The 27,678-nt window shown below is 36.3% G+C and overlaps 5 protein-coding genes across 13 annotated transcripts in view; 4 read left to right on the forward strand and 1 right to left on the reverse strand.

The window, feature by feature from the left end:
• LOC100883369 (protein turtle homolog B) overlaps positions 1 to 6,752 on the forward strand; it is a 613,440-nt gene extending 606,688 nt beyond the window's left edge. For all 5 annotated transcript variants that reach the window (XM_076536156.1, XM_076536160.1, XM_076536159.1 and 2 more), the window contains 4 exons: positions 507 to 794; positions 1,326 to 1,420; positions 1,755 to 2,027; positions 2,678 to 6,752. In XM_076536156.1, the coding sequence (XP_076392271.1) occupies positions 507 to 794; positions 1,326 to 1,420; positions 1,755 to 2,027; positions 2,678 to 2,755 (734 nt within the window). In that variant the 3' untranslated portion in view covers positions 2,756 to 6,752. The remainder of the gene's footprint in view (positions 1 to 506; positions 795 to 1,325; positions 1,421 to 1,754; positions 2,028 to 2,677) is intronic.
• Positions 6,753 to 7,308: 556 nt separating this feature from the next.
• Positions 7,309 to 8,828, forward strand: Non3 (Ribosome production factor 2-like protein Non3). 2 transcript variants are annotated; one of them, XM_012289848.2, is made up of 5 exons: positions 7,309 to 7,478; positions 7,571 to 7,703; positions 7,772 to 8,356; positions 8,431 to 8,699; positions 8,791 to 8,828. In XM_012289848.2, exons 1-4 carry the CDS (start codon positions 7,456 to 7,458, stop codon positions 8,650 to 8,652), a joined length of 963 nt encoding a protein of 320 aa, XP_012145238.2. In that variant the 5' UTR covers positions 7,309 to 7,455; the 3' UTR covers positions 8,653 to 8,699; positions 8,791 to 8,828. The 2 variants fall into 2 exon arrangements, with proteins under 2 accessions (XP_012145238.2, XP_003705204.2); XM_003705156.3 differs by lacking the exon at positions 8,791 to 8,828 and having other exon boundaries at positions 8,431 to 8,741.
• On the reverse strand, positions 8,697 to 10,969 carry CysRS-m (cysteine--tRNA ligase-like protein, mitochondrial). Its single transcript, XM_012289850.2, has 8 exons — positions 10,595 to 10,969; positions 10,231 to 10,526; positions 9,955 to 10,153; positions 9,588 to 9,850; positions 9,381 to 9,517; positions 9,183 to 9,305; positions 8,855 to 9,106; positions 8,697 to 8,793 (listed from the first exon to the last, which is right to left on the reverse strand). The coding sequence occupies exons 1-8, from the start codon at positions 10,834 to 10,836 to the stop codon at positions 8,752 to 8,754; spliced, it is 1,554 nt and encodes a 517-aa protein (XP_012145240.2). The 5' UTR covers positions 10,837 to 10,969; the 3' UTR covers positions 8,697 to 8,751.
• A 1,499-nt stretch (positions 10,970 to 12,468) lies between these two features.
• LOC100880200 (uncharacterized) lies at positions 12,469 to 20,675 on the forward strand. Of its 3 annotated transcripts, none has more exons than XM_076536169.1 (6): positions 12,469 to 12,615; positions 12,676 to 12,927; positions 16,020 to 16,341; positions 18,552 to 18,785; positions 19,045 to 19,280; positions 19,331 to 19,532. In XM_076536169.1, the coding sequence occupies exons 2-6, from the start codon at positions 12,888 to 12,890 to the stop codon at positions 19,387 to 19,389; spliced, it is 891 nt and encodes a 296-aa protein (XP_076392284.1). In that variant the 5' UTR covers positions 12,469 to 12,615; positions 12,676 to 12,887; the 3' UTR covers positions 19,390 to 19,532. The 3 variants fall into 3 exon arrangements, with proteins under 3 accessions (XP_076392284.1, XP_012145231.2, XP_003705260.2); XM_012289841.2 differs by having other exon boundaries at positions 12,473 to 12,615; positions 19,351 to 20,675; XM_003705212.3 differs by lacking the exon at positions 12,469 to 12,615 and having other exon boundaries at positions 12,636 to 12,927; positions 19,351 to 20,675.
• Positions 20,676 to 20,715: 40 nt separating this feature from the next.
• On the forward strand, positions 20,716 to 27,664 carry LOC100880085 (uncharacterized). 2 transcript variants are annotated; one of them, XM_012289840.2, is made up of 6 exons: positions 20,716 to 20,818; positions 22,447 to 22,778; positions 23,271 to 23,544; positions 23,645 to 23,917; positions 24,490 to 24,584; positions 24,883 to 27,664. In XM_012289840.2, exons 2-6 carry the CDS (start codon positions 22,504 to 22,506, stop codon positions 25,163 to 25,165), a joined length of 1,200 nt encoding a protein of 399 aa, XP_012145230.1. In that variant the 5' UTR covers positions 20,716 to 20,818; positions 22,447 to 22,503; the 3' UTR covers positions 25,166 to 27,664. The 2 variants fall into 2 exon arrangements, with proteins under 2 accessions (XP_012145230.1, XP_076392281.1); XM_076536166.1 differs by having other exon boundaries at positions 22,457 to 22,778.
• Positions 27,665 to 27,678: the final 14 nt, after the last annotated feature.

Here is a 27,678-nt window from a genome sequence, read left to right on the forward strand (position 1 = left end):
GCACGCGTCCCGCGCTCTGATTGGTCCTATGTTTTTCCTTAATAATTCCAAAACGAAGCTTCAGAGCGAATTTTTTCAAAGGGAAAAGTTGTTCAGAATCTCGAACCCCATCACCCAATATCAAGAGTTACACCAGTTGTGAGACACCCTGCATACAACTCACTCCCAAAACACCATTCTGCAACATCCAACACCATCTGAACTTATGAATTTTACCACATCGGAAAATAATTCTAAGCAACGAACACTGTTCGAAAGATATCACAAAACTTGACCTCTGTTCAGCTAATTAACAAAACTTGACCTCTGCTCGTCCAGTTAACAAAATGTCCATCCGAAACCACGCGTTAACATCCTCAAAACCGCCAGCATTAAGAAGATTAGATATTTCCCGACTCAAAGATCTCCCCCGCATAAAAGTCCCGTCCGTGACTAAATCCTCTTAACGACTCCCGTTGTTCCCTAACGAAAAGAGAGTACTGAAAGTACCTAACGACGATTTTCAGCCCTCACACCGGTGATGCTGTCGCTGTCCGGGCCATTGTTGGGCGCGGTGGTCGGCGCGACAGCGGGTCTTCTACTGGTGATCTTCATGATAGTCCTGGCGGTGAGATTACGGTATCGACCGAGGCCTCAGGAGGACAAGGACTCTCATGACGACGGTGGCATGGCAAACCTGGCTGCGTCCGGAACCGGCAGTTCCTCTCCACGTGATAAATCGTCGACCCTGCCTCTCAACTCCGACAGCATCGAGAGCTTCGAGAAGGACCCTGATATAATTCCTCACGCTAATGGTGGGTAATTTAATGAGCATCTGGTATGTTACCTAGACCACCAACGTGGCCGGAGTTCAACGCTCTGCGAGTGTAATTCACTGCTGGTTCACACTATGATCGTTCAACTACGTTTTAAATAACGATATGATAGGAGATTCATAGTGGATGGATTCTGATTTTGGAGCATTTTTAAATATTATTTTTGAGTAAGATGATTCATACTTGATAGTTTTAGTACATGTTGAAGAGATAATATTTAGTTTTTTGAGCTTAGAAAATTATAGAGGAATGGGTTGCTGAATCTTCCTGTTCAGAACCCAATGTGATCAATCAATTTTTTAGCAGCTTTCTTTTTCTTTCTACTTATATATGTATAAGTGATGCATGATGTGTATATTATAATATACATATGATATACATATTATACATATCTACTTATACTGACTGAACATAAGGCCACGTAAATTTGTCAGGAACAAGTTTTACCAAGATAAGCCCACGTAAAAAATTCCTGAGTCGACTGTTATATTCGGAAATGTGTTTTCACAGAAAATTCTTACGCCGAGCTGTGCAAGGGCACTTCACCCCGCTACGTGCTGCACCAGCCACGAACGGACGCCAGTACCTTCACCACCACCAACAACGTGAGTACCCGTGTTAATCAAAATACTCAAAAAGAATCAGTCAACAAAATTTCCGACGTTCCAAAAAACATTCTATCCCAAATCCATCTAAAAACATAAAATTTCAAATCCTATTTGCTTAGAGCGTTCGACTTCTCGTTCGTTTAACGTTCGATTCCCATTCGTTTAAAAACGTTCGATTTGAAATCCGTCACGTTTTATATCAAATCTCTCTTCAAATTCGAATCCGAATCGAATCGACGAATCTGTCTACGGAGTCTGAAAGTTTCACGAGATACTTTTGCACGGTTTCAAAGGGAAAATGGTTATTAAATCGATTTGCATAATTTTACAGGGATCAGAGCTAACGTACGCCGAGCTGTCGCTTCGGGGCAACCGACGAATACCTCCTAATTGTTATCAGCCGGTACAGGTATCCAATATCCAGCGGCCTCAACTGCTGGCCATGTCGACTCTGACGCGTAGGCAACCAATCCAGGAACCAACGATTTACGCGCAAGTCGCCAGTCATTCTAAGCCGATTTATGTGCCGCCCCCACATCCGTACATGAATCGCAGCGGCGACGAAACCACGGCAGAAACTCCATTAATCGGACACGACAATAAGGTGACGATAGATCTATAACTGTTCACGAGACGCTCTGTAACTTTGCTCTCACTTTCTATTTTCAATTATAGTGATTATCTACTTATTTATAGATTTATCTACAACTTATTTATTTTCTTTGATATTATCTATTTAGTATTATAGACTTCTGTGTGATAACCTTGTGTGATAGTGCTATTATCATTGTGAGATCTTAAATTCGTGGTTTAAGTTGACTTAGCCTATGATGCCTTAGTCTTTACTTTTAAATATTTCATAACACAGTGAACAACAAATTTATTGAATAATTTATATTTAGTTTTTAATGAAGAGAATGGAAGCATTTTGCCAGATTTAAGTTTGAGGCTACTGTGGTGCTTAAGGGTGGCAATACCTTTAGAATCTTAAATACTGTAATAGACAATAGTTATAATAAATTATACCTGATGAGGTGTTCTATCAAAAAAAAATTCAGAAATATCAGCTTATTTCCATCTGTCTAAAGGTCCCCCTTAAAGGTTATGACAATTGTGTTGAGAGAAATAAATATTTTCATGTAATATTTATTATTGTCAATAACTTAAGAAGGTAGTAAAATTGATTTCATTAAATGTTACTAAATATGTGTCTAATAATATATCCTACTAAATATAAAATTTGTATGTTCACAGATCACCACGATCAGTCAATCGGGTAATTCAATATGGCGCACCGACACGCCGCCAGTTTCGAACACGCCAACGACATGATTTTAAAAAGCTCTTCAATCGATGTCAGATTTCGCTCTTACATGTTTCTCGACTCATCCGTTGCTAAAAAAGTTAAACTCTTTATAATAAGGAAGAGGAGGAAAAAGAGAACGCTTCGTTGTGCGGGACAACGTTACCGATTAAACTTTCTCTTTACGAATGTTACGAAAATTAAACGGAGAACGATGAAAGTAATTTAACAAAAAATAAAAAAAATGAAAAGAAATGTTCGCGCGAAATATAGTACGAGTATATATTATAAATATGCTTTCCGAATGATTTGTGATAGAGTTCGATCTCTCGAACCGCGAGGTGTCGCGACATCGATTGTTCGTGTAGGAAAAATTGTTCTGTTTCGCGGGTAAAACGACCGATAGCGCAGCGATCGACATGGTCCTGGATATCGAACAGCGTCAAATTAACGGACCCCTTTCAGCCGTCCGTAACGAAAAATAAAAATGAAACAAGATCTCGAGAGATTGCAAAATTAAGTGCCGCGATTCATCGACACGATCGATAATTACGATTCCGTTGCACGTTTTAGTTCGTAAGTGTATAGGTGCGCGGAGCAGAAGTGAAGATTCGAGTGCGCATGCGCGGGCCTTATTAGACTATATATGTGACGCACGCCGCCGGCCCGCTTTAGTTCGGCCGCGTCTCGTGGCAAGCTAATATCGTGTGGTGTTCAGTTTGTCACCGCGGAGATGAGTGCTGGTGTAACTAGATTATGTTGCTTATTTACTAGATTTATTAATGGAAATTTGGAGTTTTCTGTATTTGGAAATTTATGAATGCAGGTTTGAAAAATTGCATCTTTTGAATTTGGGAGATTTAGGAAGCTGGGCATTTAGGGACTCAGGGATTTGGAAATTTAATGATTCGAAAATATTGTTACTTGGGATTTGGAAATTTAGAAATGTGGAAAGTTAGGAATTTGTGTCTTCGAAAATTTCTAACTTTTCTACACTCCATCCCAGCCTAGTTACACCAACGCAAATGGCTCTAGTTAATAAAAAATGTATTATAACGTGCCCCTACCTTGTTTTTAATTGAATTAACAATAAATTTCTTTCCACAAAAATTACACCGAGCTTCACTTCCGCTCGGTAAAGCTATAACGCGGTTGTTCGACGATGCCCTGAAGTACAATCAATGACGGCGAATCTTTAATTGTTTTCGTTCAGTATTATGTTTGACGAAGTGTAATTGTAGAGGTACGATAGAATTACGGCGGTATTGTATACACATATTATTAAGCGTGCATCGAAACTCGACACATTACAACGTGTTTTTTCAGCAGCTTAATTATTTATTGTTGGACAGAAATGGCGGGAAATTTCTATGTACAGATTTAGATAAATGCGGTGTTATTATAACAATGTTATTTAATCGTGGATAGAATTTAAATGAGAAGGGAAAAAAATGACACAAATTTGACGATTTTCGAGATATGTAATATATACGAGTCTGTTGGTTATCTTAAACTCATTCTGTATGTATGTACGGTCGTTGCTCAGTTCGAAAGCTTTAACCGTCCTGAGGGAGGAAATGATTCTTTTTTTTTCTTGAACGGAATAGTTACCCGCTACTTATGTAATCTTTATTTAGCCTAGAGCGTTTAAGTTAGAATGTTGGTAAGGTGATCGTGTGGAAAGGAGGGAAAGGATTTGATCCTTTTAGTTCTCTTTTCTTTAGAATTGTTAGAACAGGGATTTTCAAATCTTTTTGGGTCGAGATTCACTTTTGGAGGTGGTAATTTTGATCCACTGTAATTCCTTACTTTTGTAAGTCCAAACACTCAGATTTCTAATTGTCCCAGATCCCAAAGTTGCAGAATCTAGCCTCTAAATTTCTGAAGTTGGTCCTGAAATTATGAAGTCCCTAATTATCAGATTTCCAATTTTGAAAGATTCCAAAGTTATAAAACCCTAAACTGATAAATTGCTAAAGTGACTTGGTCCCAGCGTTGCAAAATCCCAAACTATCAGATCTCCCAACGACCCAAACTTGCAGAGTCCTAAACTTCACAGTCCACAAGTGAATCAAGAGCCACTCTTTGATGATCCCTGTGTTAGAGTTTTATACGTAGAAGCTCTATTGCAACCAAAGTATCAGTTTTTTAATAACAAAGTTTACATTAATGCATTGAACAATATTTTATATACTTACTACTTTACACTAGTTTTACTACTATGTTTATATTAATTACTAATTTCACTAATTTTAGTCTATATAATGATTTGGCTTATAAGATGCTTATTAACTCTTTATTTTCCATATGTATTATAGGGGAAAAGTGGTAGTTAAAGATATGATCACCCTACGTTATAGACAGGTTGCCTGCTAGAGGATTGCACGTTTGAAGAAGAAGAACGACGAATCGTGACGAGAATAGAATTCACGAACGCTTCGTCGTGTTTCGTGCGGAAACGGAAGACTGAGAATAGGAAAATGGAAAAAGGAAGAAGTGTGCAAAGTTTATATTACGTAATACGTGCCATACCATTGCAGTGCCATTGCACTGTGCATCGAAGTAATTGGGGATTGTTGCAGAATATAGCATGCTCGTACGGATCTTATTCCAGCTTGTAATTTTGCTTTCTTTTAATTCTAGTAAGCCGCAGTTTGGTCACAGAGTTTTGTCTATTATACACATTCCATTGTACATTAGATTTAAGTTTCCTTTCATCGAATATTGAGAAACAGAATCAGCTTTGAAGAATAATGTAAAAAGAGCTCCAAACTTGTAGATTTCTAAAGTTGATTAATTTCTAACTTGTCAAATTTAAAAACTTGAAAGTTTACGTATTAACTTGAATGTTTACGTAGCAACTTGAAAGTTTACGTAGTAACTTGCAACTTTCTAAATTTGAGAATTTGTGTGATTGAAAATTTGCAAATTTCTAAATTTGAGAATTCCAAAGTTTGTACATTTGAAAAATTCCGAATTTCTAAATTTAAAAATTTGAAAATTTCCAGAAATCTGAAGATTGGTTGCTGTATTTTGTTTGAGGAAGCTCGCCATCGAGTCGTGCAACACTTCGTTGAAAACGATTCGAGTTAACGAATGGTCGTTTGTACGGATAAACCGAATTCGAATATTTTTAAGCTCGCGTTTCTTGCAAACGACTATCGATACTGTAGTTCTAACATACCATTACTGTTACTTTAATAAACGACACCTACGTCTACCTATGTCCCTGGCATCCAGTTACGAAGTTTCTTCCATTCGATCGATTCTGAATTTTCTCGATAAGCTCGATTCACGATATGAATTTTATACCACTTTTTATAAATCGAAAGTTCTAGCCAATGTTGTACGAAACGACAAGCGTTCACGGACATTTTACGGTTACATACAATGTTTAATCTCTATCTCCGCGTGATCGTTTCCCGAGATAGCGTGTAATTAATGTGAAATACCGAATGTTCGAAAGTCGAACGGTTCGCGAACGAACTGTTTGCCGGCGAAATTTTTCTTAATGATCACGAACTAATCAGGGTTTTTCGAGTAAGTACACGAACGAAAATTTACACTTTCGAATGTTCTTTAAGGCTATCAAATTGTTCGCACATACGAAATAGAAATACAAGATTGAATTATATACCAGTGTGAAAATGAATGCGACGTAGAAGAAACGATGGAAATACGATTTAGAAAAAAAAGATGAAACAAGATATAAGCGAGGAGAGAGAGGAAAAAAAAATAGGGAAAGATGGAGAAATATTCAGTATTTTGTCAAAAACTTATATTACCAGTGTAACAAAAGACTTTGATATATTGTTAGTATGCGTTGTAGGTATTACAGAATGAATTTAAATATAAATATACACGATACAAGCATACGCATCTTATAAATGTGTGTATGTGTAAGAGATAATTAAGATCTTATAATTTTAAATGACTTTTAATATAGGTTTACTTGTGTAAAATAAGAAACAAAAATAATTGTGCTCAATAAATTTCAATAAATAACGATTTTGCCTATGCCAATAACGATTATTATTGTAATTATTTTTGTATAGAGACGTAAGATGATATTATCTGATTATTATTATAAATACATTATACATATACATATATTAGGAATTACAGCATATGTGTAATAAAAGTATTTAACATTGCATGTTACGTGTCTACAATGTCCCACACTGATGAAATCAATTCTCAAGTCTATTTTGATTATTTCAATTTTTATTTTATTATTTACACCTGCACTTCACTATTCTAATTAAAAATATCACACAAAACAGTAAGAAAAGTTTACATGATAGACGTATTTTATCTGGTTTGCAGTGGAAAGTAGAGATCTACAACAGAGTCTCGCTATATGGCCGTGAAGATCCTCTCCAGACTGAGAGACACTGACAGTCCTTGTCAGGAGCCGACAAAATTATCAAACCTCCCATATGTACAGAATGTAATATTTTATAACCAAAATATATAAATTTAAAGCACAGAATGTTTGATAACCTACATTTAAAATTTCAGAATACCTCAATCCCTAAATTCTCAAATCTCATTTTTAAATGCAAAGATTTCCCGCGCCGCAGAAATGCGCTGCGAGCTCCACCTAGTTTGTTGTTTTCAGTTTACAGAAACACGTGCAATAGATGTATGACATGTTTCAAACAATAAATATCTATAAATTATAATATTTTTATTATTCTAAAGAAGTGCAAATTGAAAACCCATCACAATGCCTGCAATAACCAGAGTGGTGTAAGTATCAACTTATGCATCAAATAATATACTTTGGTTATGTTCAACCTGTCTCCTGAAAATGAATGTATAATATAAATGACTTATTGCAGGAAGCCAACTACGCACAGAGGTAAAAGAGCTATTTTGAAAAAAGAACCTAAATTAATAGAAGATGTTAAACAGACTTTGTGTTACAAGGGTAAAAATACCTCTCCGATAGTAGTGGATTTTATGAAGGACCTAGTAGGTTGAACAGAAGGAAGTAACAACGTACATTTTAGATACCTGCTAATATCCATATTTTGTTTTAGTATACTTTAAAGAAACCAAATGCAGTGTTGATGCAAAAGAAAAATGATGTATTACCATTTGAGGATGTAACACTTTTTGAGAAGCATGCTGCAAAATATAATGCTCCTCACTTCATGATTGCACTGCATAACAAAAAACGTCCTCACAATCTTGTATTAGGAAGAATGTATGAGAATACGTTATTAGATATGGCAGAGTTTGGCATAGAAAATTATAAAGCTTTAAAAGATTTTAAAGTTCCAAAAATTTCAGAGGGAATTAAGCCTCTGTTGGTTTTCAATGGAGAACTTTTTGAAAATAATCATGAACTGAATAGGATTAAAAATTTATTGGTGGATATGTTTCATAGAGAGTCTGCAGAAAAGATTAGACTACAAGGTCTTGAACATGTTCTAAGTTTCACAGCTGTTGAGAATAAGATAATGTTACGGAGTTATAGGATACTTTTAAAGAAGTCTGACTGTAGAATACCAAGGATTGAATTAGAAGAAATAGGGCCAAGGGCAGATTTAGTATGTAGGCGTACAAAACTTGCTTCTCAAGATCTCTTCAAGCAAGCTTGCAAACAACCAAAAGAATTGAAGGTAAAACTGTTGTTGTAGAAAAGTCATTCATGTCATTAATCAGTTACTCCACATTCAATTTTTGCTTTCCACAGGTTAAAAAGAAAAAGAATATTTCTAAAGATAATCTTGGAACGACTTTCGGTCGTATACATGTTGGAGCACAGAATCTTAATAGCATTCAAACCAGAAAGATGAAAGGACTGAAAAAAACAATGGCAGAAAAGAAAGCTGAAAGGAAACGAAAACTTTCAGAGACTCAAGTCACTGATGAGAACCCAAAAAAGGTCAAGAATGTTACTGATTCAAATGATTAATAATATAATTACGGATATTATTTCTTTGGAATCAGTATAAGAAATGTGTAAATACAATTTTTTATTAAAACTGCTGGTTTATAATACAATTTTATTCTGTTAGAATTTTTTAATGCTCCAAACCGTTTCACTTTTCAGGTCCTAAAGTTAAAATAAAATTATGTTGTTACAATGTATGTATCGCATTATTTAAATAGTTTACCTTTATTGTTACTCCACAAGCTGAAAGATTTGATCGTGCTTCATCACATGCCGTTAATATAATTTTATCCTTCACATCTTGTTCTAAAGCCCTATTTCGAACAGTGCTCCGGAATTTTACAAAGCATTCAACAACATTATTCAATCTATGATCATCTGTTGCCGAGGAATGTAAAATGCCAAATGTTGCGAACATCGTCGATATGTAATTTGATACTGCAGCTACAGCCGACACACTTCTCTTGTTATTGTCCTATGTTTAATGAAATAATATTACCACTACAACTGTTATTCGTAATACATTAACATTAATACCAAATTATATTTACTTTAGGATCATGCAACATTTTATTGCCCAAATCAATTAAGTTCAAGAGTGATTTCATAGCCTTTGGAGTATTAAAATCGTCTGCTAACGCGGGTTCAACGCTACTTTTCGTTTCGTCCAAGCACTGAAATATAATATTGATTCCATATTTAAACATGTTCATACACATGCATATAATAAAATATAGCGAAGAACTAACGTTTAACAATGTAACTTCATCTACATTGCCAATATTCCATCTTCCATTAATGTAATTATCACAGTCATTAAGAAAATGTTCAATTTTATGTAGTATGGATACCGCGTTCTTCAACACAAGATCCGAAAACTTAAGACCTACAAAACATAATAAATAAATGCTCAAAAAAATCAGTATTCCACAAATAATTCATTAGAAATAATGTACCATTTTTATAATTAGAAAGCAAGCAAAGTATCCTCAAGTGATTTGCTGTATACTTTGTTAGAAATTCTCTTATACTAATTGTGTTATTCAAACTTTTTGACATTTTTGCATCTTCTAAGAACAAGTGCCCACAGTGTAACCAGTAGTTCACCCACTGTTGCACTTCATGATAAGAACATGATTGTGCTTCTTCATTTTCATGATGTGGAAAAGCAAGGTCTATTCCACCACTATGGATGTCCACACAATTTCCAAAAACTGTGCTAATTTAAACATAAGCTTATATGTACTTATATTATATAAACAGATGTAACTTATTTTTATTTTCATAAGGAAATACATTCTGCTTTTTGGCAAATGATATTACCTTGCTATTGTGCTACATTCTATGTGCCATCCTGGCCTTCCCTTACCCCATGGAGATTCCCAAAATGGTTCACCTTCTTTTGATGCTTTCCATAAACAGAAATCTAATGCTGACTTTTTATCAGGATGAGCACTATCTGGTAATGGAATTCCAAGCTTTCCATACATATCATATTTGCTTGTATCAAAATACACAGACCCTACAGGAGCCAAAATTACTTGATATAAATGCTGTAATAATAATGCAGTTATCATTGCAATTATCAACTGCTTTTACCATCTGTGGCAATGTAGCCATAGCCTTTGTTTACAATACCATTAACAAATTGGATAATTTCAGGTATATAATCAGTAACTCTGCAATATAAGTTAGGTTTGATAATATTCAACGTTTTCAAGTCTTCAATAAATTCATCTTCATAATATTTTGCTAAATCCTTGAAGTTCAGCTGTTTTCTCTTCGAACTTGCTATTATTTTATCATCTATATCAGTTATACACATTACCATTATTACGTTTAGATTAAAATGATCTGTTAAAATTCTTCTAATAATATCCAAATTCATATAAGTCCTAGAAGAAACATTTTTATAATTCAACAGCTACTTTTCCATGTAATTTGAATTAAATTTGAGTCTTACATTGCATGTCCAATATGTGCAGAATCATATACTGTTGGACCACAAACGTACCAAGAAAGAAAATTTTTATTTTTCAAGATTAATGGTACCTTACATTTAGCTACTGGATTATATATTGTAATATTCGTTTCATATCCAATAGGTTTTAACCATTGTGGTGCAACTTTTTTTTTCGTTTCAGCATGTACAAATCGATGACATGCTTTACGCGACTGATACTTAAACAGATTTTTTATAAACATATTCGTTTGAATGTTTTTAATTACATGAATGTAAAACTATAGAAACAATTAATGATTTAAGCACGATATATTTACATCAGTGGCCAACATAACCTTTTTGCGGCCAGCGTCATCTAGCGATAAATGGCGGGAATGCCTAAATAAAAAATAACATTTTTCAAAAATGGAACAAATAGCGCCATCTCTCCGGCGAACAGGGTGAACTACACGTATTTGAAACTCTACTTTCATTAGTTCCTATCTTCAACGCTAGATGGCTCGTATTCAACTTTCGAGCGAGAATCTCAAACTCCGTGGACATCTAGCGGTGAAAATAGGAACTAATTAAACTGCTGTTTCAAATACGTGTAGTTCACCCTGTTCGCCGGAGAGATGGCGCCACTTGTTCGATTTTTTTTTTAAATTCAATTTATATTGATTTTATTGATTAATAAGCTATGTATTTATTATGTATTCATTAATATTGACTTTATGCTGCTTGCAACATATTCTGTCGGTCCGAAAATATGTATTATGTGTTCAGAACAGTTCGCACACTATGCTGTGTCTCATCGATACTATAGAAAATAACATTTCCAAAATTTAGTTCCATTAGTTCGACCTTTCACCGTTAGATGGCTAAACATTTTAAATGGCGCGGTTAATGTTCGATCTCTGTAACTGAATGGTGCATTTAGCGAGCACAGAAGTGAACGACGTTTTTTGCTTAGCTTCTAAAGAAACATAGAAAAAAGATCAGATATTCATATTTTCTTTTCAACTTAAAAATTACGTGATCCTTTTGTACCACTTAATTAAATTTGCATCCTTGTTCTTCGTCTTTACTTTCCGATTAGCACTTCAGTGTGTTAACATAAATCGTGAATCCTTAACTAAACACAAGATACCTATTCGAAATGTATTAGTACCATCTTTGTGCATTATACTGTTTTAATCAAATTTGTATAAAATAGTATTATGAGTACGATATTAAGTATACGATTCATAAAGGAGCCTACCATTACTAATAAAATTTCTAACATTGTTTAACATCGTTTCTGCGAATAAAGATTCAGGATCTCATTCGTTGGGAAGTGCATGCGACATGTGTTGAGTTAACTAACGTGCAACACGAATAACGATGTCGAAAATATGGCTACTTTCACCGGTGTACCGGCAGCATAACGACAAGTTCATTGTACACACGTATCAGTATAACGATAGAAGGAACATGAAAGTAATAGTGAACACTTTCCCTTTCTGTTCGTACGTAACGCGACGAACACTGCATTTGACATATTTTTTTCACTTTCTGAAAATTTTCATATTTCCAAATTTCAAAGTTTCCACATCCTTCAATGGTATTATTAATAAAACTTAGAAGGTGCTCCCCGAAAATTCTGACGTCAGTGTGCACGTACAATGCATAATGTAGCATGTTGAATACAACACGTGGTAACAACACGTGGCCATACAACATGTGGTCATACAACCCACAATATAATACAATGATAACACAACGCATAATTATCTACCCATAATTCGAACAACACAAATTAAATAAAATATCACCCACAACATATATTAACATAAAAATTCCCTACGTCTAAAAAATAACCTACAAGGATAAAAACTTCAAGTACTCGTCCAATCTATTATGCACATTGTTTACGACGCAGATGCCCGTAAACCTTTAATTTTAGGTTGGAATATGATTGCCAGGTTTCAATATCATGGCATGCTATTGCTCTACGTGCACTGTACGTTGCAGGAGCAGGAGAAGGAAGGAGCGAGCGAAAGGTAGGAGACTTACCTTTCTCCAAAGATGTCCCGTAGAAACTTGCTTGTTTCATTCCATAGTGTTACACGCCACTAGAAGGATCGAGGAGGACGGTTATCAATCGTGTAACTTAATTACGAAATAATCGTGGTCCAGTGATAAATCAGTTTTGCTGAACCGTGTCGGATACGAGATCGAGGGTGTAGTGGTTTCTATCGCGGTTGCTACACTGTGCAGTGCACTCAATGACAGATCAGTAGAAGAGTTGGTTCTATGAGCGTGCCACGCAACTATGAACAGGATCGAGGACGAGAAACAAACGGATCTGGCAGGTCAGTGTCGTTTTTAGAAAGTTCATCGCACCGGTAATGCACTTTTTCCTCAATATGCCGAGGCTCGTTTTGCGTGTACAGGTTTTAGACGCGTTTGCCGAGTTATTTTGGCTTTGTTGCAATTCGAAGTAAGTGGGTAGCTGCGGGAAGAGTCGATGTACCTCGCCGATGACGGTGCGGCGGTATTTCAGAGAAATACTTCTTTGTAAAGAGAATGAGTTTAACTGTTTCAATATTGTGGATGTTCGGACATTCTTGAAAGGTGTCAGCAGCATCCTATGTTCATTTATTCAGGATTTCATTAATTACTTTACCATATTCAAATGTGTAAGATATCGATACAGGGAGATGGAAATTAAATTATCGAAGTATTAGAATTATGGTATATTGAAGTATTAGAATATTTGATATTTAATATCGAATGAATAAAATGTTAAATATTAAACTATTGATAATATTCAATATTCCAAACCACTTTATTCGTAAAAATACTTTGACTTAATATCACATGCTGTCACGAATGCTTCACGGACTAAGCACACCTAAAACAGGTAATTTTGTGAGTCAGTACAAATGCAAATATATTATTTGATGTAAAATTTTGTTCGAACAAATGACGGTTCATTAAGTTACATAACATAAGTATCCGTCTTGTACAGGATATTTGTATTAACGAATGATTGTATGTTGGTATCTGATATTTCTCGATCCTCCTTATTTATACTCTTACGTAAAGCTCGTCAATTTTAAACAATTTTCCACCGATAAATGTTGCTCGTGAAGCGCGTAGGAAATATATCTTGTTTTATACTTCGATTCTTTGACTGTGTGCCAAGAAATTAACAAAGTTTACGAGGTTTAAATGGAAATTTCTTTCCTCTCATTCGGAACGGTGATTTCTCTTATTTTTGGAACACATCCTTGAATAAAGAAGATGCGAAGTTATAAATTAAAATTATAATATTTTACAAATTATACAATGAATATCTGTATGTGGAATATGAAAACGAGCATATGTCCTGTACAGTAAAATATAAAAGATTCCTAGATACCAGATCCCTAGAGTCCTGGTAACCAATATTTATTCTTGGATCGAAATATCCCTACACTTCTGTACCTACGGATCCAAATATCCCTAGACACTACATATCTATATCTTCATACCCATAAGTTCCTATATCCCTAGACTGCAGAACTGATATTCGTCGCTGATATTCCTAAATCACCGAAATCCCTAAACTACAAAATCCCCAGACAAAAAATCATTAGATCACAATATCCCTAGACAACAAAAATCACTAGAACACAAAATCTCTCGATAACAAAAGCACTAGATCACAAAATCCCTAGACGACAAAAATCGCTATATCGCAAAAATCCCTAGACAACAAAAATCACTAGATCGCAAAAAATCACTAGAACACAAAATCCCTCGACAACAAAAGCACTAGATCACAAAATCCCTAGACGACAAAAATCACTAGATCGCAAAAATCACTAGACCGAAAAAATCCCTAGACAGAAAAAACACTAGATCGCAAAAATCCCTAGACAGCAAAAGCACTAGAACGCGAAAATCCCTAGACAACAAAATCACTAGATCACAAAAATTCCTAAACAGCAAAATCCCTAAACAATAAGAATCACTAGATCACAAAAATCCCTAGACAATAAAAATCACTAGATCACAAAAAACCCTAGATCGTCAATATCCCTAGATAGCCGAAATCCTTACACCTCTGCAATGCCTAAATCGCCGATATCTCTACGCCTCTGATGTCCTTAGATATAACTAGATCACCGTTTTTGATTTGATGCAATATATCTAGATCAGAATAGTAAAAAGTTGACCTACTTGCAACGAAATAAGATTTTGTATCTTATTTGCACGTGCGTAGTTGAACCACGTTTCACTTGTACATTGAATCGTTAAGTTATTTGCATAGTTAGCAGAAGCGTTATCTCTGCTGGTATTTTTTTGTTCAAGGTATTGCACACAGGTTCTAAGCATGCAGTGTTTAATGAAAGTGTGAATAGAAACCGACGACCTCGGCTTACTTTCTTAAGCTGGCTTCGAATGCAACACGTGTGCAGTTTCGTGCAAATAGCGGAGAACTTCAATTATTGCAATTGAGCGACGGCGTTAATATACGAAATAGAACAGCGATCAATAAAAGGAAGGCATGGAAATGTAGCTCGGTGAAAGCAATTTTTACGCAACATCGATGACATAATCCCGGTGATCTAACTTTCCACTGTACACACGTGGTAGATAAACTATTTCGAAATATTTGAGATAATCCTCGAACGGTACTTTAGTTGAATCGTACATAAAAATATGAGCGTTCGAATACGATGACGAATTAATCGAATTTTAATTTATAAACGGTACGCACACGTCGCGAGTTCATTCATGAAAGAAAAGTTGGTAAGCACAAACCCGATGATTGCCTCGATGTTTCGTAATCTCTTTTAATAGTTACTTTGCGAACAATGGCTACGTGGAAGAAGCGTTTAATCTATTTTTGATCAAGTGTACAGCATGTGTAATGCGTGCAACCACATTCGGTTCGATTACGTCTCGTTATGGGTGTCCGATCATTTTCTTATTCCGATCGCGTACATTGCACAGATGTATCCACTTTCGATGGCTCTGAATACCAAATGAACTCTGTCCTATCGAATCGCGGGATCACCCACACGTATGGACATGTTTTACAAACCCCCCGAACCATTGTGATCGATGTAAAACATTGATCCAGTTGCCGCGAACAATTTAATTCCTTATCTGAATATATCTACAGTTCTCGTGACACGAATGGCCACGTGTGGCTGCGAAACTAAAGGTCGCGGATTTTTGATAAAGTTTTTTCGGGGATTCACGAAACATGTGAGATTTTAAAGTTCAGAATTCATAGTTCAAGAGTTAGTATTTAGAACTGATGTGTTTCGAAGTCTGAGATTTGGGAAAATAAATTCTTTTTATTTTTGAGATAAACGTACATTTTGATACGGTGATTTTATAAAATTTACTTCGTTGAGAAACATTAATTATCTGTTTATAATATAAAGATACATTATTTTTGTGTCAGATGTTGCAGAGAAGAGGGTACAAACGCTCCTGAAAGATGGAGCGAACACCCTTATGGACTTCCAATGGCTGCAACCAAACCTGCCGTCTTTTTTCGATGAAAAGAAGTTCGAACTTGGCCAGAGGATGTTTTATAACAACGCTTTCACCATGATGATCGCTAAATTATGCGGACTGATAGTTTTATTCTCTATACCGTCGATCAAGGACGTGCTGATGTTCACCAGACAAAGTAGCACAACGTGCGCTGCGTTCCGTAGATACGTTTCCACCATTTTACACACTTGGACGTGGTACGGAAGAAAAGCTGGAGTTGAACAAGAGTAAGTTCTGTGCAAATTATTTTGCACTTTGTTAGATGTCTTAAAAAATTATCTAAATACGAAAATAAATAAATATATATATAAATAGCACCTAAAAAAATATCTTCAAAATAAATAACAGCTAAATAAATATCTTCAAAAAATATCTGAATAAATATCATTTAAAATATTCATCAAATGAACACAAAATTTTTAAAGAAAATGATGCATCAGTTCAACCAATGCTTTCGAGATTCAATAAAATACGAATTGAAATAAAAGTCATATATATAAATATTATCTGAATAAATATCATCTAAACTATTCATCAAATGAACACAAAATTTTGAAAGAAAATGATGCATCAGTTCAATCAATGCTTTCGAGATTCAATAAAATACGAATTGAATTAAAAATAATATATATAAATATTATATGAACAAATATCATTTAAAATATTCATCGAATGAACACAAAATTTTGAAAGAAAATGATGCATCAGTTCAACCAATGCTTTCGAGATTCAATAAAATACGAATTGAATTAAAAATAATATATATAAATATTATATGAACAAATATCATTTAAAATATTCATCGAATGAACACAAAATTTCTAAAGAAAATGATGCATCAGTTCAACCAATGCTTTCGAGAATCAATAAAATATTAATTGCCTTAAAAACAAAATTCTTTACAAGATTTGTCAACTGATTGAGGTAATAACTTGTTTAAAATAGATATAAATTCTTTTAAGAATAAAATTATAACCGGTTGTGCTTTTTCCTTAGGATCTTTCGTATTTGCATAACTCTTTCGATGTTATGTAGGTTACTCTAAATTATGTCATATATCGTTATGATAGTAAGATGCGCAGAAGAAGACACGTTGAAAGCGAAATGAACAACGAATATCCTGCGCGACAAAAATATACCGTAGAAGAGGATCGAAGTCGTGACCGTTCATTGGCATTCGAGGAATCAGGCTCGTGCAGCTCCGGTATTTTAATCGATTCATCTTGCCGAATATATTCCCTGGTTGACGTGCAGACGGAATAATCTTCAGTCTGGGAAAATCCGAAACATCGACGCTCCAAATATATGAGTTCAATTGATCTTTCATCGTCTTTCATTGATCTTCCGTGTCTTCTGTTAAACTCTTCGTTGAGAGTTTTGTAAACGTATCACTTTTATTTACTGTATTCGTTCAAGCTTGATGTGTATCTAGGGGTGCTTTAGTGGGGTCTTAACAAAAATATTTTTAAATAGCTCAATCTTTCGTGTATAAAACAAAAATGAATTTAGCTAAATCGGTTAAGTAGTTTCTGAGAAAAAAATTCGTAAATGAAGCCTGTTTATAAATTAATACAGGGTGTGTCACAACTAGTGTTCTCCTTCTGACTGGTTTTCCTTGAAATTTTTCGTTATTATAAAACAGATGACAAAGCTACAAAAAATATTTTAAAATAGCACAATCCTTCATGAATAAAACAAAAAAGAATTTAGCTAAATCGGTTAAGTAGTTTCTGAGAAAAAAATTCGTAAGTGAAGCCTGTTTATAAATTAATACAGGGTGTGTCACAACTAGTGTTCTCCTTCTGACTGGTTTTCCTTGAAATTTTTCGTTATTATAAAACAGATGACAAAGCTACAAAAAATATTTTAAAATAGCACAGTTCTTCGTGAATAAAACAGAAAAGAATTTAGCTAAATCGGTGGAGTAGTTTCTGAGAAAAAAATTCGCAAATGAAGGCTATTTTTGCAAAAATAAAAATTGCAAATTTAGAAACTTGTAGGTGTTATTCCTTAACAAATTCGAAACCAGTAAAATGATGACTTAAACCCCCCCTAATTTCACATGGACTACAAAATATTTTGATTAGAGCGAACGTCCAAAGGAACCCACTATAAAAATTATACCTCAAGTATAATTACACGTTCGTAACTCTTATTTTACTTCTCAAAACACTTGTCCGTCAACTTTAACATCGTGTAAACGCCATTCGCCGAAAATATTCCGGCACATAATTGAGCGTAAGATTGAAATTTGTTTAACCATTCGAAGGTGAAGATTTGGCGAGTGAAAATAAACGAGCGTAGGAAGATGAAGGATGAAGAAGGCAAATAGATTCGTCGAAGCAATTCGATCCAGCTCATGGAATAAATCAATCGTGAAGCACGTGTTCGCGCGTAACAAGACTGCCTGTAAAGCCAATGTTTTCCTTTTTGGTAGGTTTCTCGATTCCCTGAAGATCGTACGTAAAAAACATTGCGTAGCTTTTCGGAGAAGCTCGGAAGCTGGCTTCCAGAGGATCTCGCAACTGGACATGGCGTTGACTCAGTTCGGATTCATGGGTTTCACCATTTTGAGCGGAGACTATCTTGGGACGGACAACAGCACCGAGGAACTTGAGGGACTGATTCATTTCTGGAGGGTGGTTGGCAGCATGCTGGGAATGGAAGACAAGTTCGTGGTTCAAGCATCGCTTCTCCTTTCAAATTTTACTAAATATTTCTAAATTCAGATTACTTAGGTTCAGATATCCTTCATATGGATTCAAGTATCCATAAATTTTAATATTTTCATATTTGAATATCATTCAGTTCCTATATTCATCTTATCATTGTTCATATCTTTGTATCTTCAATATCTCCCAATCTGTCTCTGCGTTTACCCATCACTTCTCATAAAATCAGTGATTATACCAATGATTATATTTCTGCAGGTACAACATTTGCAACGGCAGCGTCGAAGAGGTGCGAGCCCTCTGCAGAAGACTCCTGGACGACATCTTCCTTCCCGCGCTCGCTCGTGAAAATAAGGATTTCGACAAGATGAGTCACCTCCTGATCGAATCACTATGGCCAATAAATCCTTTCATCGAACCAAAAGCCTTCGTCGCGTTCACATTTATTCTGGCATCCTCCGCCGCCACGAACAATAATCATTCGTTAAAAATAAGTGAGTTATCTTGGCATTAAAATAATAAGAACGTCTCTACTCGAATAAAGAATTGAAACAATGTTTTCAGATACGTCCACCATGTCGTGGTACAGCAGATTCATACTGAATCTTCAATTGATGGTTCATAAATACTTGTTGCAACCTACATATTGGTGGTCGACGTTGTTCAGGATGTTCTTTAATGGCCAGATGCGTTTGGCTATGTATCTGACGGAGAATTTACCGTTTTTGGCGTTTTGGAGGCTGGGTATAAAGAACTCTTATGTTGACATTTTTAAATATCCTGTTAATTGAGAGTAGGCTTGATGTTATTGGTAAGCTTGATGAGCTTTATTGAGAGTCAATTGGAAAAGTTACGCGTTAGGTGCTGTATTAATATTTTTGTAAGAAGATGTAACGTAGTTTGTAAGAAGTAAGGGATAAGCTAGTTTGTAAGGAGCAAGATGTAACCTAGGTTATAGGAAATAAGATGTAACCTAGGTTATAAGAAGTAAGATGTAATCTAGGTTATAAGAAGTAAGATGTAACCTAGGTTACAAGAAATAAGATGTAACCTAGGTTATAAGAAGTAAAATATAACCTAGGTTATAAGAAGCAAGATGTAACCTAGGTTATAAGAAATAAGATGTAACCTAGGTTATAACAAATAAGATGTAACCTATGTAGGTTATAAGAAGTAAAATATAACCTAGTTCATAAGAAGTAAGATATAACCTAGTACATAAGAAGTAAGATATAACCTAGTATATAAGAAGTAAGATGTAACTAGGTAACTAATGTTAGGGTGGGTCTAGCCGCTCCTAGAATGTGCATTAAATGGAACCTACAACATGTAGCAATCCAAGGCTAGCTCCTCACAATCCTAGATACAATGGGTACATCTTATACTAAAAAGTACAGTGTATCAAAGAGGTATTAGCATACTGTCCTTGCAGTCAATATGCTTAAAAAGACATTCCATATTTGTTATGTTTATTTATCTTCCAAGGTATACATTATTTATATTTATAATTTATATTATACAGTATAGTCTTACAATTCTACAGTATATAATGTGCACAATGTTTCAAGCTTTAGTTACAATTGTTAAGTATGCTTAATACCTCTTTATCCTCTATTATATGAAACGTAAAAGCTTACAAGTAGAAAATAAGTCTAAAACAATGTGTTCAATTTAGCTTCAAGTACCTGTAATGAGTAACCGTAAAAGTGCAGTATTTAAAATTACGCCTAAATTATATATATTTTTTATACCAAGTAAATAATGTAACTTATCATGTACAAACCATAGACGTGTATCTATGTCTATAGTAAATACGTCATAAATATATGTCTATGGTAAATACGATTATTTCTGTACCTATGTTCGTTTTAATAAATTAATTGACTGAACGATGACACTGATTTAAAACTGAAGTTAGTTTTAGAACAAAGACAATGTCCCATCGATGGTGCATTCTCTGTAATTTTAACGAAGATCCGTAAAAGTGAAACATTTTAAGGATGTTGTCTTTTCTGACACACAATGGCGTCTGGTGAGTGTCCAACAGTGATCTACAAAAATATTCGATTCGGATCTTAACACGCTTCGATACACATTTAGTTAAGCATCTCTTGTCTACATCCTTCCCGATCGTTTGCAAGGCAAATAGATCTGATTAAAAGATCTCTGCTAATCGGATTTTCGATTTGAATGAAAACGTTACCAGAAGGCTAGCCGCACAAGTAATTAACCTTGGAAACGATACAGGCTACAAACACATGGAACACATGTAGCAAGTTGCATAACTCATTTTTATGATCGTTACAGTTCCGGTTAATAAATTCCATGCAAACTTTGTATGAAACTTAATTTTAAACGTAAAATAATTGCGTCTCTTTATCTACAACTTCCTGCCGAAATTATTCTTTGTCGAATAATAACCTTGCGTGTTCTCCCGCAATTTTAAGACACATTGTAATTCCTTAAATTGACATAGTTAAGCATTACAATACACTTTGCGAAACTGCCTTTTATACCGTAATGATGAAGCGATACGATGATTTTATTTCTTGGGAATTACGTTATCTTGTAGGCTGTAATTTGGGGCTTTAGTTGTTTGTCGGAGTGATAGGCAGAACAGGTATCTATTGAAGAGTTTGTGGACTCATGTGTTGATGTAACTAGGTATAGGCTTGGTGGATTTGGCCTTATGTAGGTTTAGGTACATAGGACGTAGGATATTTTTAAATTCACAAATTTCCAAAGTTACAAACTCCTAAAATTTTGAATCTCCAAATTGTTAAATATCTAAATACCTAAAATTCATATACCCTGAAGGTTCTACACTCCCCAATTCCTCACACCCCAAATCCACATCCCAAAGTTTCTACACTCCCCAATTCCTCACACCCCAACCTCACTCCCCAATTCCTCACTCCCCAAATTTCTACACTCTCCAATTCCTCACTCCCCAAATTTCTACACACCCCAATTCCTCACACCCCAAATTTCTACACACCCCAAATTTCTACACACCCCAATTCCTCACTCCCCAATTCCTCAGACCCCAAATTTCTACACTCCCCAATTCTTCACTCCCCAAATTTCTACCCTCCCCAATTCCTCACTCCCCAAATTTCTACCCTCCCCAATTCCCCACTCCCCAAATTTCTACACTCCCCAATTCCTCACTCCCCAATTCCTCACACCCCAAATTTCTACACTCCCCAATTCCTCACTCCCCAAATTTCTACACTCCCCAATTCCTCACTCCCCAAATTTCTACCTTCCCAAATTTCTACCTCCCCGAATTTCTATCTCCCCAAATTTCTACCACCTCAAATTTCTACCTCCCCGAATTTCTATCTCCCCGAATTTCTATCTCCCCAAATTTCTACTACCTCAAATTTCTATTTCCCCAAATTTCTACCTTCCCAAATTTCTACCACCTCAAATTTCTATCTCCCCCAGCTATGATACATCTTCCAAAAATCCTAGTCACACCATTAATCTCAAAACAGTCTACAAAACTCACAAATCCTACAACCTCCCTAAAAATCCATACATTTCAATAAAAAAAAAACCTGGCTCCTAACTTAAAACTTGATGTGCTACTAAATCTTGAACAGTCTCTTCCATCACATATACAACTTTAACTTACAATTATAACAACAATTGCAGAGGTTTTCAGATAAATCAAGAAGGATCCAGTGATCGGAGGGACTCCCATCAAATTGAATGTCGAGCAACGAGAGCTGCCAAAGGAGTAACGTGGTATATCGAAAAAAGACAAGAGTCCCCTGTAATTGCGGATGGGAAGTCAGATTCGGTTATGGTGTAGCAGTCACTTTGGCCATCTTCGAAGCGAAACGTTTTTTTATGCTGATTCTAGAAATATTCGCCGAATGGCAAATTATTCGATTCGCGGGTGGTTTACGACCCGTCATATTTACACTGATAAACGTCAGCTTAGGCTTGCCGACTGCGTTGATAACTGTTCGTAGCATACGCGCGTGAGTATTTCATAATGTTTTGCAAATTCTACGGTCGACGTTGTCTTATTTCCTTCGTAAAAATAACCGGATCTTTCAAGGATTTTAGGTACAGTAGATTCTCGTTATATTGCCGCCTTTGGACAGACTTTCACGTACGGTATTCTTTTATTGTTAGTTTCATGTGGGGTTCCATGCTCTTTGATGAACTGTATTAGTATACGTAGATATTATTGCAATTTTTTGGTTAATTTGATACTTTGTTAATTTCAACAATTTTTTGCTGTACAGTGGCAATATAATGAGAGTTAACTGACTGTTGTATAAGTTTTAACTTTGGCAACACATGTCATTTTTGGGACTGAGCTATTTTCTGTCGACATTTGCTATTTACAAAAGTTTTAACTGACTCAAAATTCGCAAAAGATTTTAACATTATTTTGAACATAATTTAATATTATTATTTTCAATTATTATAAGTAGAGTTTAGATAAATTATCTTGTGAATTTCAGACGAAAAGTGCCACGTTGCTGTGCGGAAACGAAACGAACTCTGAAATGCCTGCTGATAGCGATCACAGTCTGCGCCATAATGAACGCAACCACTTTGGTGTCGATAGGATATCACATGAACGTTCGTCAAGAGGCGTTGATCGACATTTTCAACAGCTCGATGCGATTGTACGCGAGGGCAGCGTCTTACAAGTACGCCATCGACGAGGTACAATTCATCTTTCAATGCTGCGGTCATTCCTCCTACGCAGATTGGTTCCTCTTTGACTGGCAGGTGAATCCACCATTCAAAACGGGTAACTCACTCTACGGTACAAGAGCGTTTCAACGAATACGTCGTGTAAAGATGTCATGATGCGTTGTTCGTTCGTCAGGGAGTCGATTATGCATCCCGCGAAGAAATGGCGGCGCAAAGCCCGATATCCGACGAGGAGTACAGGGATCGGGGTGTGCCTTTCAGCTGCTGCAGTTTGAGAGCGATGGCTCCTTGCGAACACAACGATATCGATGGCGATGTTAAAACCATTAATACCAACGGATGCGCTGAAGTGGTCAGTCCTGTTTTGCTTAGGATCGTCATCGTGGCGTACGTCATGACCAGCACCTTGGTGATTATACAGGTGTTCCTGGGATTTCTGATCACGAAGGTATACCTGAAACGATATGGTAGATTTATAAGCTTGAAAATATTTGCAGGGTGTCTCATAATTAGTGTAACTCTTGAGATTGGTAGGTTTCGAGATTCTGAACAACTTTTCCCTTTACAAAAATTTGGTCTGAAGCTTCGTTTTTGAATTATTAAGGAAAAACACGGACCAATCAGAGCGCGAGGCTTTCGCGCGCTCAGCCGGTAGGCGGAGCTATCTCGCGCCTGCGCGCGCGCCTCGCGCTCTGATTGGTCTGTGTTTTTCCTTAATAATTCAAAAACGAAGCTTCGGAGCGAATTTTTGCTAAGGGAAAAGTTGTACAGAATCACGTCAGCTACCATTTCGGATACCTACATTAATTGTGAGACGCCCTGTATAAGTATTAAGGACTAAGGTCCTAGAAACACTAAGAGGAAGAGATGGACTACCTAGGAAATATTAAAAGTTATTATATTTCTCATCTAGAAATAGATTTTAGCTATAAGTACCTCTATTAATTTATCATTCAGAGAAACTTGTTATCCCACAATTTCTTCACCTCATTCCTCCAGTAAATATGTACTCTTTTGCAGATTATACGAAAATTACTATGTGGAACATGTCGCTTCTACCACTTCCCCAAAATGTTTGCCAACGAATCATCCACCACATCGTTGGACGAAACAAGGTACGACTCCATAAAACGAAGTTCCGGATAAAAATAGACAGATAGTAAATTGACCGTGTAATTTCGATTCATAAAAAAGAACACCAATGATAAGAAACGCGTCATTATACGTAGCTCAGACGTCGCGCAACGTCTACGGATAAGATAATTCTCGAATCAACGGTATGGGTGCAATCTGGCTTTCGATGACTAATATAGTTAGATGAAAACTTTCAAATCCCAAATTTTTAAATTTCCAAATTTTCAACTCTTGCTTTTCCTCACCAACTCGAATAATACAAGTTACTTTTAATTTCAGTTCTGAAACGGAGAAACGTTCGAGCTCGTCTCCCTCGAACTGGGAGCCTGGGGAGAAGACAAAGAGACCCGATAAACGTCGCAGGAAAAACATGAAACGGTCGATGAAATACGTTCGAGCTAAAAATAAAACCAGCACAAAGTACGAGTCCTATTATTCCTCGTCGCCGATGGAGTCTTCACCTGTGCACGGGAACACGCGTCGCGATGCAGCCAGGATCAAACCGAGCATCCACGAGGAGCACACGGTGTTCAAGAAACGTACGCTCGATGGGACGCGTTGAAGGAACGAGTACATAGATTCACGAATCGCGTTTGCTTCGTGGAAGCAGCGATTTATCGACTCCTGAAAAAGGAGCGTTAGGACCAAAGAGGATCGAATGGAATAAGAAATTGTTTTTTTGGGGGAACAGCTGGCAGGCAGCGTGGAAGGAACCGTGTGAAAACAGGTGTATACGGAGAAACAGTATCGTGTGCGATACTGTGAGGGATGGTCATAGTAGCTCCTGGAAAATCGATCAAGAGATTAAATTTGTGCTTGGACGTATAAATTGCGGTGATAAAATGACGCGAGATGCAGGAATATGCATTGGCGTAACTTGATGATCGAACGTTTTTGTGTTAGGGATTTCTAAATTTCTGTATCTCTAAATTTTTTAATTTTTACATTTGCAAGGTACACAATTGATATTCTTGAAAGGTACATAATTGAAAATCTTGAAATTCTACATCCCAAAATGTCCCGGATTCTTAAGAGCCAAAATTTCTAAACCCCAAAATTTGCAGATCCCCAAATTCCTAAATTCTAAATTTCATAATCTTCAAATTTCCACATCCCCAAATCCCTAGATCCACATCTCTCTAGACCCAAAATCCCTAGATCAAAAAATCCTGAGATTCAAGAATCCCTAGATCAAAATTCCCCAGATCCAACAAACCACAAATCCAAAAATCCCTAAATCAAAATTTCCCAGGTCCCAAAATTAACCGAATCCAAAAATCCCCAAATCCTAAATTTCCCAGATCCAAAAATCCCTAGATCAAAATTTCCCAGATCCCAAAATTCACCGAATCCAAAAATCCCTAGTTCAAAAATTCCCCAAATCCGAAATTCCCTAAATCCAAAATTCCCTAGATCCAAAAATCCCTAGATCAAAATTTCCCAGATCCCAAAATTCACCGAATCCAAAAGTCCCCAGTTCAAAAATTTCCCAAATCCAAAATTCCCTAGATCCAAAAATCCTTAAATCAAAATTTCCCAGATACCAAAATTCCCCGAATCCAAAAATTCCCAGTTAAAAAATTCCCCAAATCCAAAATTCCCTAAATCCAAAAATCCCCAGCTCCAAAAATCCCCAGATCCCAAAATATCTAGTGCAAGAATACTATTGGTGATAAAGAACCTGGTCCACCCTCAATGAACATCATAGTTACGCCAATGCGAGTTTGCAATAAGAAAACGCAAATTACGCGGTTGCGATAACGCGAAAGTAGTAATTGTCATGATTAGAAATGCGCTACGACACGAGATAACGTGGGTGGTGGGGATCAACGAATCTTACGTTTTAGTCATTGAAGATCGTTCATCAGAGTGCAGTACGACTCAAAACTCCGTACAAGACGTGCTGGCTTTTCGAATAGGTAAACGTAAGTCGAGCTCCTTCGCGTATCTACAACTACCTTTATCGAAATAGTTTATCGCAGACATGTAAGGTTACGGCACGTAGATTCCCAGCATAACCTTCGTTTAATGGAGCGATTAATTCTGTAAGGGGTATTTAAAACGTATAAGACCTGATTTTGAAATTGCTGAAAAAGAAACTGAAATCGTACACGTTAGCAATATACCTTTTTTGCGACTTTCGAACGGGTGGAAGGTCTCGCGATTTATAATTAGAAACGAATTTGTAATCCTTCGAATGTACCCGAAACGATTTTTCAATTTGAAATTTTAATATTCGAGATACCACGAATTTAAAGAAGACGATATTTTATAGCATAGGAAAGAATTATTGAAACATATGTGTATTCTACGACGTTAAGATGTAAATAAAAATAGAAATATTCGAATAAAAATAAAAAATTCGTGTTGATTTGTTTTTCCTTCGCTTGAGCGCGCTAACGCCTGGAAGACTTGAATCTCGCATTCGATAAAGTTCGTGAAACTCCGTGAACGCTTCGGGTTCTGTCTACCTGGCTTCGTACATTTCCGGTGCTGTTCGGTATCGCTCGGGACGACAGGCGCGCGTCTGGTTGGTTTGCGAGTATTTGTCGGTTCAGTTAACGAGCGTCCGCGTGTGAGTTAGGTGCGTTTCACGGTGTGTTTTTTTTCTCAGTACTTGGTTATCCGCCACTCTGTCGATATCGTAGCATGTGCCCACCAGTTCAGAATCACGTATACGTTTACCTGCCGCACCACCAGCCCCACAATAAACTCGTCTCCTACGGCTACCGTTAGGGTTGCCATAACCGCAGTGTTTGAACGTACCGTTTTCTCACAATAACAGCCGCGTGCTTCTCAAACTTCGCTCTCTCGTATATCACCGATCAGGCTGTAGCTCAATCGATAGAAACTCCATTCGTGGTGCAGTGATAGCATGATTTTTTCTTGGATATTTTAGTGAAATTGTTCGCTCGATTGCCTGTATTGGGTGGGTGAGTTCGCACGTGGTGAATGTAACATACACGCGCGTCGCACCGTCGAGCCACGTCCCGATATTATTGGTGCTACTTGATCGATCGTAAACGGGGCACCGAAACAAGGAACAAGGAACAGTTCGAAGCCGACACACGAAAA

The sequence above is a fragment of the Megachile rotundata genome, chromosome 10, assembly GCF_050947335.1.
Source record: "Megachile rotundata isolate GNS110a chromosome 10, iyMegRotu1, whole genome shotgun sequence".
Taxonomy (NCBI): Eukaryota; Metazoa; Arthropoda; class Insecta; order Hymenoptera; family Megachilidae; genus Megachile; species Megachile rotundata.